The 13,507-nt window shown below is 42.5% G+C and overlaps 2 protein-coding genes across 4 annotated transcripts; one reads left to right on the top strand and one right to left on the bottom strand.

Moving 5' to 3' along the window:
- Positions 1-475: 475 nt before the first annotated feature.
- On the bottom strand, positions 476-5,019 carry hsp90aa1.1 (heat shock protein 90, alpha (cytosolic), class A member 1, tandem duplicate 1). The gene is given in 11 exon segments (XM_039782225.1): positions 476-692; positions 800-1,133; positions 1,250-1,518; positions 1,631-1,778; positions 1,879-2,069; positions 2,261-2,426; positions 2,558-2,860; positions 2,985-3,118; positions 3,226-3,513; positions 3,597-3,780; positions 4,732-5,019. Coding segments are annotated over 10 exon segments (2,127 nt in total). The 5' UTR covers positions 4,732-5,019; the 3' UTR covers positions 476-582.
- Positions 5,020-6,842: 1,823 nt separating this feature from the next.
- wdr20b (WD repeat domain 20b) lies at positions 6,843-13,507 on the top strand. 3 transcript variants are annotated; one of them, XM_039782226.1, is made up of 4 exons: positions 6,843-7,113; positions 10,129-10,311; positions 10,483-11,946; positions 12,233-13,507. In XM_039782226.1, the coding sequence occupies exons 1-4, from the start codon at positions 6,865-6,867 to the stop codon at positions 12,287-12,289; spliced, it is 1,953 nt and encodes a 650-aa protein (XP_039638160.1). In that variant the 5' UTR covers positions 6,843-6,864; the 3' UTR covers positions 12,290-13,507. The 3 variants fall into 3 exon arrangements, with proteins under 3 accessions (XP_039638160.1, XP_039638163.1, XP_039638161.1); XM_039782229.1 differs by lacking the exon at positions 12,233-13,507 and having other exon boundaries at positions 10,493-10,769; XM_039782227.1 differs by lacking the exon at positions 6,843-7,113 and having other exon boundaries at positions 10,191-10,311; positions 10,493-11,946.

Genomic DNA, 13,507 nt, shown 5'->3' with positions numbered 1-13,507 from the left:
GGCCGCTGAAAGGCCCAGTGGGCTGTCAATCATGGTGTGTACACGCCTCTGTCCATATTTGGCTGGAGTAGGCGGAACTAAGGGGGTGGGGGGGCTGTGCCGGGGGAGGCGGTTGTTTCTAGAATGAATCGTGTCCACTGAAAATTTCAGAACATCGAATAAAATAAAAGAAGTTAATAATGAGAGTAACTTCACCTGTATTAACTTGTATAAAGGATATCCCTTTTCAACCAATCTAGGAACCAAACAAAGTGACACATTTCAGCATGCAATAGATTCAGTAACGAATGTTTTTTATTACAAACTTGAATGCATTTCATAAAAAATGTAATAGTTACAAAAAGAGACATAAGTCAAATTCCTAGTGACTTTATATTACTCTTAATGGTTGTCAGTAGTTGTATAAGCAGCTGATACAATGTAGACTAAGCCACACTGTGGCCCACATTCATTCCATGAATTAACTTGTATTGACTAGTTAATACTGTTTCAGAAATGAGAGTTGTGTTAGAGTGACATGTCTAAGAAAGCAATATAATTACAAAAATAATCAAATAAGCAGGAAAGACTTTTCTAAGTATTTTAGTCAACTTCCTCCATTCTTGATGTGTCATCATCTCCTTCCAAGACTGGCATATCTTCATCAGCAGGCTGAATGAGGTCCTCAACTGCAGAATCATCATCATCAATGCCTGTGAAAGAAAATGCATTCATTAGCAACCAACGCCACTTATTAATGTAGCCTATTATTAGCAGACTAATTCCTGTAATGTCAGTTGTCATGAAGGAAAAAACGTACCGAGACCAAGCTTGATCATTCTGTAAATGCGATTGGCATGTGTCTGGGGGTCCTCCAGTGTGAATCCTGAAGACAGCAGGGCAGTCTCGAAGAGGAGGATGACCAGGTCCTTCACTGCCTTATCGTTCTTGTCAGCCTCTGCCTTCACCCTCAAGGTCTCAATGATTGGATGCAGAGGGTTGATCTCAAGGTGCTTCTTAGCTGTCATGTAGCCCATAGTGGAGTTATCTCTCAGGGCCTGGGACTTCATGATCCTCTCCATGTTGGCCGTCCAGCCGTAGGTGCTGGTGACGATGCAGCAGGGGGAAGAGACCAGGCGATTGGAGACTGAGACCTGTCAATAATGAAATGTATTGGTGTCGTGATCAAACAAAAACGGCCATACTATATTAGCACAATTGTGCTGCAAGATTTGAAGCGATTAGATCATTTTTCTGCCATTTCCTTTACCTTCTCAATCTTCTTGTCGAGGATGTCCTTCATGATCTTGCAAATGTTTTCAAATTTATTTTTGAGCTCCTCCTGCTTCTTCAGCTCGTCCTCATCCTCGGGCAGCTCCAGGCCTTCCTTGGTCACTGAGACCAGGTTCTTGCCATCATACTCCTTCAGCTGCTGGACACAGTACTCATCGATGGGCTCGATCATGTAGATGACCTCAAGGCCGGCTTTGCGAAGGCGCTCCACGAAGGCAGAGTTCGCCACCTGGTCTTTGGTCTCACCTGTGAAAGTTAATGTCAATTCATTGAATCAATACACTTATTACTAAATACCTTTTGAGAAAACTTTGCAGCAAAATTATAAAAAGAAAAGAAGGGATGTTTAATAGCTAACCTGTGATGTAGTAGATGTGTTTCTGGTTGTCCTTCATGCGTCCCACATACTCTTTCAGGGACACCATCTCATCTCCAGAGGATGAAGTGTAGTAGCGCAGCAGCTCAGACAGCTTCTTCCTGTTCTGAGAGTCTTCATGGATGCCGAGCTAAAACAGGGAATTATGTCATTGATGTTATGTTACTAATATTTCACCTTAGACGTGAAATTCAGATTTTCTTTCTAAAGGATTTGAGTTAAAGACCTACCTTGATGTTCTTGGAGAACTGCTCATAGCACTTTTTGTAGTTGTCCTTGTCCTCGGCGAGTTCGGTGAAGAGATCCAGGCACTTCTTGACCAGGTTTTTGCGGATGACTTTCAGGATCTTGCTCTGCTGCAGCATCTCTCTGGAGATGTTCAGGGGCAGATCCTCAGAGTCCACCACACCCTTGATGAAATCTGAAAAGAGAAGAAAAACACTACTTAGCCTTCCAAAGCCAGACAAACTTAATTTATTAAAAACACAATAATCCTCCTGACGATTACAACTAATGAGAGCTAGAAGGCATATTTTTTTTAAAGCCATTAATATCTTAGAAAGATCAGACTAAGAAACTGTATGTGAGTGATTAGTAATATATGTTACTCACTGAGGTACTCGGGGATGAGCTCATCGCAGTTGTCCATGATGAAGACCCTGCGCACGTACAGCTTGATGTTGTTCTTCTTCTTCTTGTTCTCAAAGAGGTCGAATGAAGCCCTTCTGGGTACGAAGAGCAAGGCACGGAACTCCAGCTGACCTTCCACTGAGAAATGCTGCAACAGACAAGAATAAAGTATGAATTAATTAGCTTAAAAACACATCACATTAGGCAACGATAGCATTTGCAAAAATGGTAGTAAGGTGGCATTTCTCCGCATGTTTATCGTCTGTAGACTAGGCTTACCTTGACAGCCAGGTGGTCCTCCCAGTCGTTGGTGAGACTCTTGTAGAACTCTCCATACTCCTCATTGGTGATGTCGTCAGGGTTACGGGTCCAGATTGGCTTGGTTTTGTTCAGCTCCTGGGCATCAATGTACTTTTCCTTGACCTTCTTCTTCCTCTTGTTCTTGCCATCCTTTGTGTCCTCGTCCTCGTCGGAGCCCACGTCCTCAATCTTAGGTTTGTCCTTCTCAGCAGCATCTTTATCAACTTCCTCTTCCTTTTCTCCCTGTTCATATTCCACTTCCTTCTCCCTTGTCTTCTCCACCTTGAATATATGGAAAGAGCGGTGGTTTAGGAATTTGTGTGTGTGTGTGTGTGTGTCAATTTCATTGGTTATTATCAGGTTTTAAGACTGAAAATTCCTATCAGTAATGGAATTTCGACCTTACATAAAGTGTAATAGGGTAGCCAATGAACTGTGAGTGCTTCTTCACAACTTCCTTGACGCGCTTCTCCTCACAGTATTCGGTCTGATCTTCTTTGAGGTGAAGGATTACACGTGTGCCTCTGCCAATGGACTCTCCTAAAAGTAGCAATAACATCAATGATGAGAGCAGTGTCTGGTTTGAGTCAAATTATATATATTTTGCTAATTATTGAATGTTATATTACATCAATAAGGGAACTTACCGGTGTCAGGTTTGACTGTGAAAGAGCCTCCGGCTGCAGACTCCCAAATGTACTGCTCGTCATCATTGTGCTTGGTTATGACTGTCACCTTCTCAGCCACGAGGTAGGCAGAGTAGAAACCCACACCAAACTGACCGATCATGGAGATGTCGGCTCCAGCCTGCAGAGCCTCCATGAAAGCCTTGGTGCCAGACTTGGCGATTGTGCCCAGATTGTTGATCAGATCAGCCTTGGTCATGCCGAGTACCAATTCAACTCAGACTTCGTTTCGGCTTTTGCAAATCAAGGCTGTAAAAGGGATACGCTTGTTAAAATAGTGAAGTTTGCATATGTGAGGGCCGCTTTCATTTAAACATTTAAAAAACAACAACAAAGGAACTTGTATGATAAAGTGCTGATTTTACTTACATCTGAAGAGTTGGAGATGAGCTCCCTAAGGAAGATCTCTTTGTTTGAGTAGAAGGTGTTGATGATCAGGGACATAAGCTGAGCAATCTCAGCCTGGAAGGCAAAGGTCTCAGCCTCCTCCTCCATAACGTTTCCAGCGGCAGGCATCTGAAGGAAAGCACATATAATATTATGTTATTCTGGATTCATAATGTGTGTGCATGGCAACACCAGAATTTCCCCTCTGGAAATAAATAAAGGTTTGTCTTGTACTATCCTAATTTTGTGTTTAAATGTGCTAATTTGCTCTAAATAAAAGTTATTTATCTTGGAAATGATTTCCTGCTGTTATATTTTAAATCTCTTTCTCCCCCATGTTAAAGCCATGCCTCATGGCATGAGAAGGGTGGCTGCTGGCCTATGAACACATGTTCCTTCTGTCAATCAAAGACTTGCCATTTGCTGAATGGGAGGAGTTCTGATGCTTTTCCCCCACCCCCAAAGGCTTCGTGTCATTCAACACCTTTATGTTAAAAGGAAGGAATAGCAGCTAGAAATCCAAAGATGGAAGAAAAACTAAATCTGTTTTCTAACTTGGAGCAGTAATGATCTATTATTGTTTTTCACGAGTGAGGCATTGCATTTAGAACTGCCTTTTAGTAACATCTCTTCATTAATTTATGTATATTTATGATTGAAGTAGGCCATACAAAAGTTGGCATTTATGTGAGTCCATTACATTCAAACACTGCCTGTAGAACTGTAATGTTTTTTTGGATATTTTTCTGTACCAACATGTGAAACTGCTGTATCTGCTCTTTGTGCCACCCGGTTTTCCTGCTCATCCGCCATTGCTCTTACACTCAGGGTCACCCTGCTTGCCATGTGTTCCTTGTATGTTACAGTCTCACTAGGGTAGTAATGATAAAGGGGCTATTCTGCCACACTTCAAATAACTGACTTTAACTTTATATTTTATAACTTTATATGTAATTCAATCAGTTATTTGCTTATTTTTTATGTATTGTAATGTGTAGCATGTATTCTTGCTGTTTTTTTTATCTTAGTTGCAATGCTCAAAAACATAGCTGTATTAAATTGTAGGTGTTCCAGTCTTACCTTGAATAGAATCTTTTCCTACAGTCGCTTCTTGAGGATAGTCAAATTTACCACTGAGCTGGTCTTTCTCTTCTTGAGGAGTTCCAAATGTGTGCTTCGCTGCGGCTCCCGTGGGCAGTAAATCTCTCTTGGTGTGTTCAAGTGACTCTATGCAGACCCCACGACATGCTGGTGTCTTTTTATACTTAAGGGGTGGTTTCTGGAAGCTCCCATTCAGAAGCGTCCAGAAGATACTATAGCTACATTAAGGGGGGTGTTGAAGAAAGGCCTAGAAGGGGGGGATGGCGATTGCGACACCAGAACCCTAAAGTTGATGTGCCCTTATAGGGCTCCACAGTCACAAGGAGTGCCTGTCACTCACACTGAGAGTTTTCCTGATAGCTTGTCTGGCTCTTAGCCCCCCCCTGTAAGCATCACAGCTGTGCAGTGCTTCTGCTATCAGCTGCTGTCAGGGATGGCCACACACACACACACACGATTCCTATAGACAGCAGGCCCATTTCTTTTTTTGGCGTGCAAGATTAGGGGTGTACATGAGTTTATGTCATATTTTAAAACATAATTAATATGAATAAATTTGAGCTGTTTGACAAAAAATTCTTAGCACAAGGTTCACAAACAAAATGTTTAGAGCTTTCAGCCACGTACTGTGGCCTTTATCACCGGATGGACTTTGCAAACAGACTGCCATCTTACTCGAAAATGACGATGTTTCAGAGTTTTTTGGCACAATTGCAAAAAGAGAAGGGAAAAGAGAGAAAGAAGGGAAAGAAGGGAAAAAGGTGCAGGCTCTCTTGCATACTGTAGTTTGTCTGCCCTCACCCCTCATGAGATAAAAGAAGATAAGATAGACTTTATTAATCCCACACTGGGGGAATTCCCTTGTTACAGCAGCTCAAAAAAATTAAACCTTGCAATATACCATCAACAACTCGTACACAGAGGCTTTCAAATGTGGGACTACATAGTTAATACAAGCTGGTGTAAAACAGAACAGAATTCTCTGGTTCAGTGTGGGTGTTAATGACTTCAGCTGACCAGAGGATGGCAGTGTATTACACTTGCAGATCTGTTATGTAATCCAAATGTTTGCATCTTTATGGCAGACACTACTAAAAGCTGACTGTCCATGTAATTAAGAAAGATAGAGAACTGTCCCAATCACTGTAACTGTATTTTCTGAAGCAGCGAGCCAGTTTCCCCATAGCTTAAATAGTTTGCTAGAAGAAGGTAAGTCCATGCATGTGTGAATTGGGCACTGATACAGAAAGGTATATGTTCCTGAAATTCAGACCTGGATGGTTGCGGTATATTTTCTGATATATCCATGATCAGATATCCTCATTTTAACAATTTCATTACAGTAATTATATAGGTTTCAATTTCAGTCTGGGTCCCATCTAAGAGAAGCTTTGCATCATTTGTGTCCACGTGGATTTCTTTATTTTTAGCTAGTCTACTAAACTATTGTTTTTCTGTATTTTGTTACAAAGGATGGCAACTTTTTGGAGCTTCATCCCTGGGTAAAGAGAAATAGGCCTACACAATATCAGTAAATATAAACATATCCAACTTCAGATGAGTTTTATTCATTGCGCAGTGGAGAAAGAAGCTCACCAGAAGCTCACAAGCAGCAGGATTCTCTCTGACCAGAATGAGTTTCTGGCCAGGGTTTTATACAAGGTTACAGGAAACAACAGAATAATATGTATATTAACAGTCTATGATCTTATTACATGATTGCAGCTGTTTTAATGAGAAACGGCAATACAACTGCAATTTGCCTAAGGTGTATCATGTATAAATGATACATAATCAGTAGCCTAGTCTAGAATGATACATTATAAGTCTATTAGATGCGGGTTATTGGGTTTCAGGCCGGTTTCTACACTTTAGCACATTGACCATACAGGGTCCAGCCATATACAGTATACAAGTTTCAACCAACCAGTTGGTTTGGTTTCAACCGTGGTTGGTTGAAAGGATATATAAGGATATATTAGAACCCCAACCTTCTAGTTTTGTCTCACATGACATACTTCCCTGTACGCATGGCTGCAGGACTTCAACGGTCCAACGCATGCGCTGTCGATACATCCGGGGATCGGACAAGGATGAACGCCAATTTCCAAGATGGCGGCGGAGGGAGGAGGGAAGGAGATGAACGAAATTAAAACTCAATTCACTACACGAGAAGGCGTCTACAAACTCCTCACTCACTCCGAATACAGCCGCCCGAACAGGGTGCCTTTCAACTCGCAGGGCTCCAATCCCGTCAAGGTCTCCTTCGTCAATGTAAACGACCAGTCCGGCAACGGCGACAGGATCTGTTTCAATGTGGGCCGGGAACTGTACTTTTATATCTACAAAGGCGTGAGAAAGGTAAACAATATTGACTGCAGCATCGAAGCCCCGCGCTGTCCAGGAGCACCCCATTGATTTGGCATCTCCAAACGTGTTGCACCCTGGCTGTCAACTCTCTTAGCTTCTGTCATTGAAGTGCGCAGGTTGTCAAGACAAGGCCATGTAGCGGACCTAGCTAAGTTAGGAGCTAATTAGCATTCTTGGCTAACATCGCCACAGAGTTGTTTTTTCCTCGTTGAGACTTGTGTGCGCTTCAGAGTCCGCCAGTTGTTTTGTTTTTTAATTTTTTTTTTCTGAGTCAGTGATAAACTGACATGCACATTCCCAGTGAACTGGATAAAGTGAGAAAAGGCTCGTCATGTCTTACGTTTGTTTTTCCTCGTTCTTTACATGGTAAAGCTAATATATGGGGTGGCAAGTTGTCAACAGTGCTCACCAGCAGGGTCAACTTTGGTGTTTCTATTACGGAACTAAGTTAAGTGTTCACATTGTAAGCAGTTGGAGTGATGGTGAGGGGTGTTTGTTATTCGTGATGTAATGATGTGTGCACTCTACTGTCAGGGTTTGGATGTGATGTAATATGATCCAATGTTTGGTTGCACACAGTGATGATGTCATTGCAGCAAGCCACTTTGGTCTTGTTGAATGGTGACTGTGACAGTGGTGATCGTGCTGATGATGTGGTTGTCCCTGAGGCAGCTACAGAATACGCAATCTAACAGCAGCCTAGCCTCCCTACAAAACTCTTATTTCTCCAATCCAGATGCTTTCAGTGGTCTCTCACAATCTCACAGCACAGCAAAAACCATTAGAGGAAGTAGTATTTTTCTCTGTAGACTCAACTCAGTCAAAGACAGGGTAAACAGAGTATATGACTATGGAATATGGAGAAATATGCAGCTTTTAAAAGCAGTAATAGGTGTTATTCCAGTTTTGTTTTATGCAGACACCTGGTAATGACTGTATGACTACTGGATATATCTGTCAATTAAAAAATTCTCGGACAATCCCATAATACAACAGCCTTTATAGCAACAAACCTTTATTAACTAAAATTGGCTTGTCTCAAACACAACCAGTTCTGCACCTCAAGTTGTACTAAGACTTACTGTATATTGATTTAATTTTGGTAGCAGCTAGTGTACATGGTAAAATATGGGTTCACCTTCGAATAAAACGTTTTTCATTTGAGTTGTGTCGTGCTATTTACAACCCCAAATACATTGGAATGCCGGCATAATTAATTCAAATCAAAATAGTTTTTCCATGCAATAGAAACCGTGGTTTACCATGGTGAGGTTTTGGCGTTGGGTCCAAATTGTAATGAGGGCCTCTTCCCTGCAGCTCTTGATTTAAAGTACTCACTGTGACAGCATCTTCTTTACACATTCTCCCTTGCAATATTTGAAATTGGTCCGTTGACAATAAGTCAGGTAAAATGTCTACAGGTACACTCGAAGTTGAATAATGAGTTGGCATGGTCTCTAACATAGCACACAGAAAACAAGGAGACTGTTATAGCTGTTGGATGAAAGTCAGAGAAGGACGATAGAAGTATAAGAGGTCATGCTGCCTGATTGTTGATGGCGATTACTGGACAAGTTGGTGACATTAGTGTGTGGCCCACTCACTTATCTCAATAGGTGGGAAAACACTGCATACCTATTCAATCAGCCCGTCTATTCTTTCATTTATTTTAATGATGAATATCTTGCCTCTAATTCTGAATTGTAAGAGTTCCCTCACTGAGTTGACCTTAAAAATTCTACTGCCGTACAGCCAGTAGTCTAGACCCAGCTTGTGTTGGATTAAAATAATTAATTAAAAACTTTTTTTTAAGATGTCTTTTTTAAGTCTCATTATTGTGTAAAATATTTTGGTAGCCAATAGGGAAAGCTTATCATTGTAGCACTGGAAATGTTAAAGTCAAATATCCTTATTTTACTTAGAGCAGCGTCACTTTGACAATACTGGCAGCTTTTTTATTACATCCACTGCGCTTTCTCTCTGCCTCCTTTTTAATGCATTAAAATAGATCACAAGAGAGTTGCAGCAATAAAGCATAAAGCCTTTACAAATATCACATTTTGACTGGTCCAATGCCAGATACATCTTTGCCAGGTCAGCAGCTCTGTTGATCAGGTCTAAGTTATCATTTTCCTTTTAGACCTATTACAGGTTTAGCTAATTGTCTCTTCTTTCCTTATCATTTATTTATTTATTTTTTTAACAATAATGACTATTTTTCAGTGTTAAATAGGGTCAGTTTTGATATGATTGGTGATAATGACTGTAGTCATTCTATTGAAGCTTACAGGATTCAAACTCGTCATATGGTATGGGAAAAAAGGTGACTTGTATATCACATTTTCATTTCAATAAATCTTCACCGTGTCATATTTGCTTTGAATTGAGTTGTGTTGTCAACCGCCTGTACGAAGACTAACTAAACAGTTAACCTATGTGGTCACGCTGGGCTGGTCTTCCTCTCTATTTTTGGATAATGACTTTCCATGTGTCAGAATTCATTATCATCATGCACCAGGAACATTGGGTTGGCACTTTAGACGCCAACAAAGAGTACATAGCAGCCAACAATTCTCTTAAGATATTTGTCCCCAGCAAGTATTTAGAGATTTTAAGTTTTAAAAGTGGTATTTTTCTGTAGACTCTTGGTCAAATTGATCCAATTTCTGGCATTCTGATCTGGGATAAGTTGTCCCCTGGTGGTGTGTAAAAAAATAAATAAAAATAAACAATGTAATTCAAAAGGCCTTAATGTTCTATGCTGCGACTGAAGCTCAAATACATTATGTCAATCTTCCTATACAAGAAATTGTTGGAGAAAGGCTCTGAGATAAACATAAGCGCTGAGTTGTGGATTAAAGTATTAGGTCACCTTAAAAGTAAAATAGTAGCCAACAAAGTGTCTATCACAATCACGGCTGCTTGTCCTTTCAAAGCAGTGTCAAAACGGGCGACCCTAAAAACAGCTTTTTAAAACTAATTTGCCTGTATTTCTCATTGTTCTAGGCTGCCGATCTTAGTAAGCCTATAGACAAGAGGATATACAAAGGAACGCAGCCCACGTGTCACGACTTCAACCCCATCACAGCAACAGCAGAGAGTGTGTCCCTGCTGGTGGGCTTCTCCGCAGGCCAGGTGCAACTCATCGACCCAATAAAGAAGGAAACTAGCAAACTCTTCAATGAAGAGGTGGGTTCCAGTCAGTGTCTGATGTTCTGATGCTTAGGCCGAAACTTAAATCATACTATCAATGTTTAGTGTCAGTTGTCCACTGTAAGTACAATAATGGAACAACTAGCTGACCAGTGTCTTTGTTTTTTTTCTCTTTCTCTGTGTCTTTGTCCTTCTCCCCCGCCCCAGAGACTTATAGACAAGTCACGAGTTACGTGTGTACGATGGGTTCCTGGTTCAGAGAGCTTGTTTCTGGTGGCTCACTCCAGTGGCAGCATGTATTTGTACAATGTGGAAAACACGTGTGGCACCACGGCACCTCACTACCAGCTCCTAAAGCAGGGTGAAAACTATGCTGTGCATACCTGCAAGAGCAAGTCGGCTCGCAACCCGTTGCTGCGCTGGACGGTGGGTGAAGGGGCGCTCAACGAGTTTGCCTTCTCCCCGGATGGAAAGTTTCTGGCCTGCGCGAGCCAGGACGGCTTCCTGCGGGTGTTTGGCTTCGACGCTGCAGAGCTCCACGGAACGATGAAGAGCTACTTTGGTGGCTTACTGTGTGTGTGCTGGAGCCCAGATGGACGCTACATTGTGGCCGGAGGGGAGGACGACCTGGTGACGGTGTGGTCATTTTCAGACTGCAGAGTGATTGCACGGGGGCATGGTCACAAGTCGTGGGTGAGCGTGGTGGCATTTGACCACTGCACCACCAGCGTGGAGGATGGTGACCCCCCTGCAGAGTTCAGTGGTAGCGATGAGGAATTCCATGAGCAGATTCACTTTGGTGCGGGCCGAGACAGAGCCAACAGCGCTCATTCTCGGCTTTCTAAGAGAAACTCTACAGACAGTAGGCCCGTTAGCGTGACCTACAGATTTGGCTCAGTGGGCCAGGATACCCAGATGTGTCTGTGGGACCTGACTGAGGACATTCTCTTCCCTCACCTCCCTTTGTCCCGCACTAGGACTCACACTAATGTTATGAGTGCCACAAGCCCTCCAGCCACTGGACAAACGACTACTACTACGACTACTACTACTACAACAACTACTACTACTACTACTGCTGTATCCCCCGCTAATCCCAGTGGTACCAATGGTAAAGACAATGTGAGCAATAGTAGCACCAGTGGCAACCCAGTGAACTCCCTCCCCAGCACCCTGCCTCGGTCGAACAGCTTGCCACACTCCTCCAACCCGACAGGGGGCAGCACCCCCAACAGTCACACAGGCAGCAACAGCAGTACTACCGCCACCTCCACCCCCACCCCCACCACCACCACCACTAAGGGCAACAGCATCATTGACAGCGCCTTCATCGCCACTGGCGTCAGCAAGTTTGCAACTCTGTCGTTGCATGACTCGCGCAAGGAGCGCCACGAGAAGGACCACAAGCGAAACCACAGCATGGGTCACATCAGCAGCAAGAGCAGCGACAAGCTCAACCAGCTTAGCTCAACACGGACGGCAAAAGCGGAAGCAGCGAAGACTCTGGGCACTGCGCTGTGCCCGCGCATGGAGGACGTGCCGCTGCTCGAGCCGCTGGTGTGCAAGAAGATCGCTCACGAGAGACTCACTGTGTTAATCTTCCTGGAGGACTGTCTGGTAACAGCCTGTCAGGAGGGTTTCGTTTGCACATGGGCTAGGCCTGGGAAAGTGGTGAGTGACAGGCCTCTCGAGGATACTGTCATGTGACACCCCTTAACTTACGTTGTTTGCGGTGTAGGCATTTTCGCGCTGCACTCAGAAGCCATTAATCCCACTGTGTGCAGCCAAAAAGGCTTTGGTTTCATGCAAAGATTTACACTAAACCCTCGGCAGTTAGATGGTTAATAGCACTTGATCTCCGACAGTAAACCTCATGGCCTCACTATTCCGCCTCTTTTAATGCATTGTAAGTAACACTGTTGTTTGTTATCAACGTGTGTTATCTGTCTCTCCACAGGGTTTGCTATCATCTCAAAACAACCCAGCCAACTCCCCCAGTGGAACAGTAGTATAGCCCCAGTGCTGGCGCTGCTAATGACAGCTCCATGCAACAGAGACGGGGGATGACCAAGGCCGAGGCCCTGCAGCGCTTCTTCACACACTGTCACACACACACAACGGCCTCCAGTGTCACCTTCATTCTCGTCACTACAACCACCCAGACGCTCTCTTTGTGTTACTGCTTGTGTTTAGAGAACAGATGTTGGCCAAGCCATGGTTAGAAACTTGACGCCCTTTTGTCTGGGCATGGGGAGAAAAAAAAAAGAAGAAAAAAAAAGGGTGCTATTGGGAAGTATGATAGCAAGCTTTAAATCGTCCAGGTTTGTGGGAGGGATTGACTGGCTCATTGTTCCATCTATGGTCATATCAAGTCGTGTCGAGTCTGAAAATAACCTCTAGTACCCAATCCTTTGTGCCTGTAGATCTTCAAAGACTAGACATGCTATAAGCAATGTGGTGATGCCTCAACCTAACCTTTTTGTATGAGTTTAATTCGGAAATCTTTCCTTTTTATTTTGTTCCTTCAAATGTATTCACTGATTAAAGGGAATAAGAGGAGGGATTGTTTTGGAGAAGAAGTATAGCCCCATTTTTCACTTCCTGGGCGATCTCTTGTGCAGCCCCAGCCTGCGACACCTGTTCAAGAGAAGCTGGAGCTTTTTACTTCCTTTACAAATATTTAAAAAAAAGCATTGGTATCACACTTTAAAGTGTATTTGCACAGATTTTCTTTCATTATTGTTTCTTTTGTTTCCCTCCCCCCACCCCCTACTCCCCATTTTGAATTCATGGTGGTGGAACACAGGCAAAATATTTTGAAGACCGTTTTGGAAGCACTTTGGGAAACGGCTTGTTCTTGCCCTCTGTCTCAACGCTGGATGCTGCAATCATAGGTTTTTTTATATGGAAAAAAAAATTGTTTGCACTTAATAGTTTGTTAGAGGAGAATGGCTTTACATTTTTGGAGTGTGTAAGGACTCCTTGACAAGGTTGAAATATAAATAGAATTTAAAAAAAAAAAGAAAAAAAAATACCTTTGTATCTATTGAACATTTATTTTAATATTGTTTCAGATTAAATGGGCTCTGTATTATATGTAAATATTGTACTTCAATGATTTATGGGGTAAATGATCATTATTACATTAGTTCAAAGATCCTCATTTCAGAAAATAGTGATATTTCTAATACTAAAAGATCTATACCTAATATTAAAATGACTCTTGAATATG

Source organism: Perca fluviatilis, chromosome 18, assembly GCF_010015445.1.
Source record: "Perca fluviatilis chromosome 18, GENO_Pfluv_1.0, whole genome shotgun sequence".
Classification (NCBI taxonomy): Eukaryota; Metazoa; Chordata; class Actinopteri; order Perciformes; family Percidae; genus Perca; species Perca fluviatilis.
This window is presented reverse-complemented; position numbering and strand designations above follow the sequence as displayed.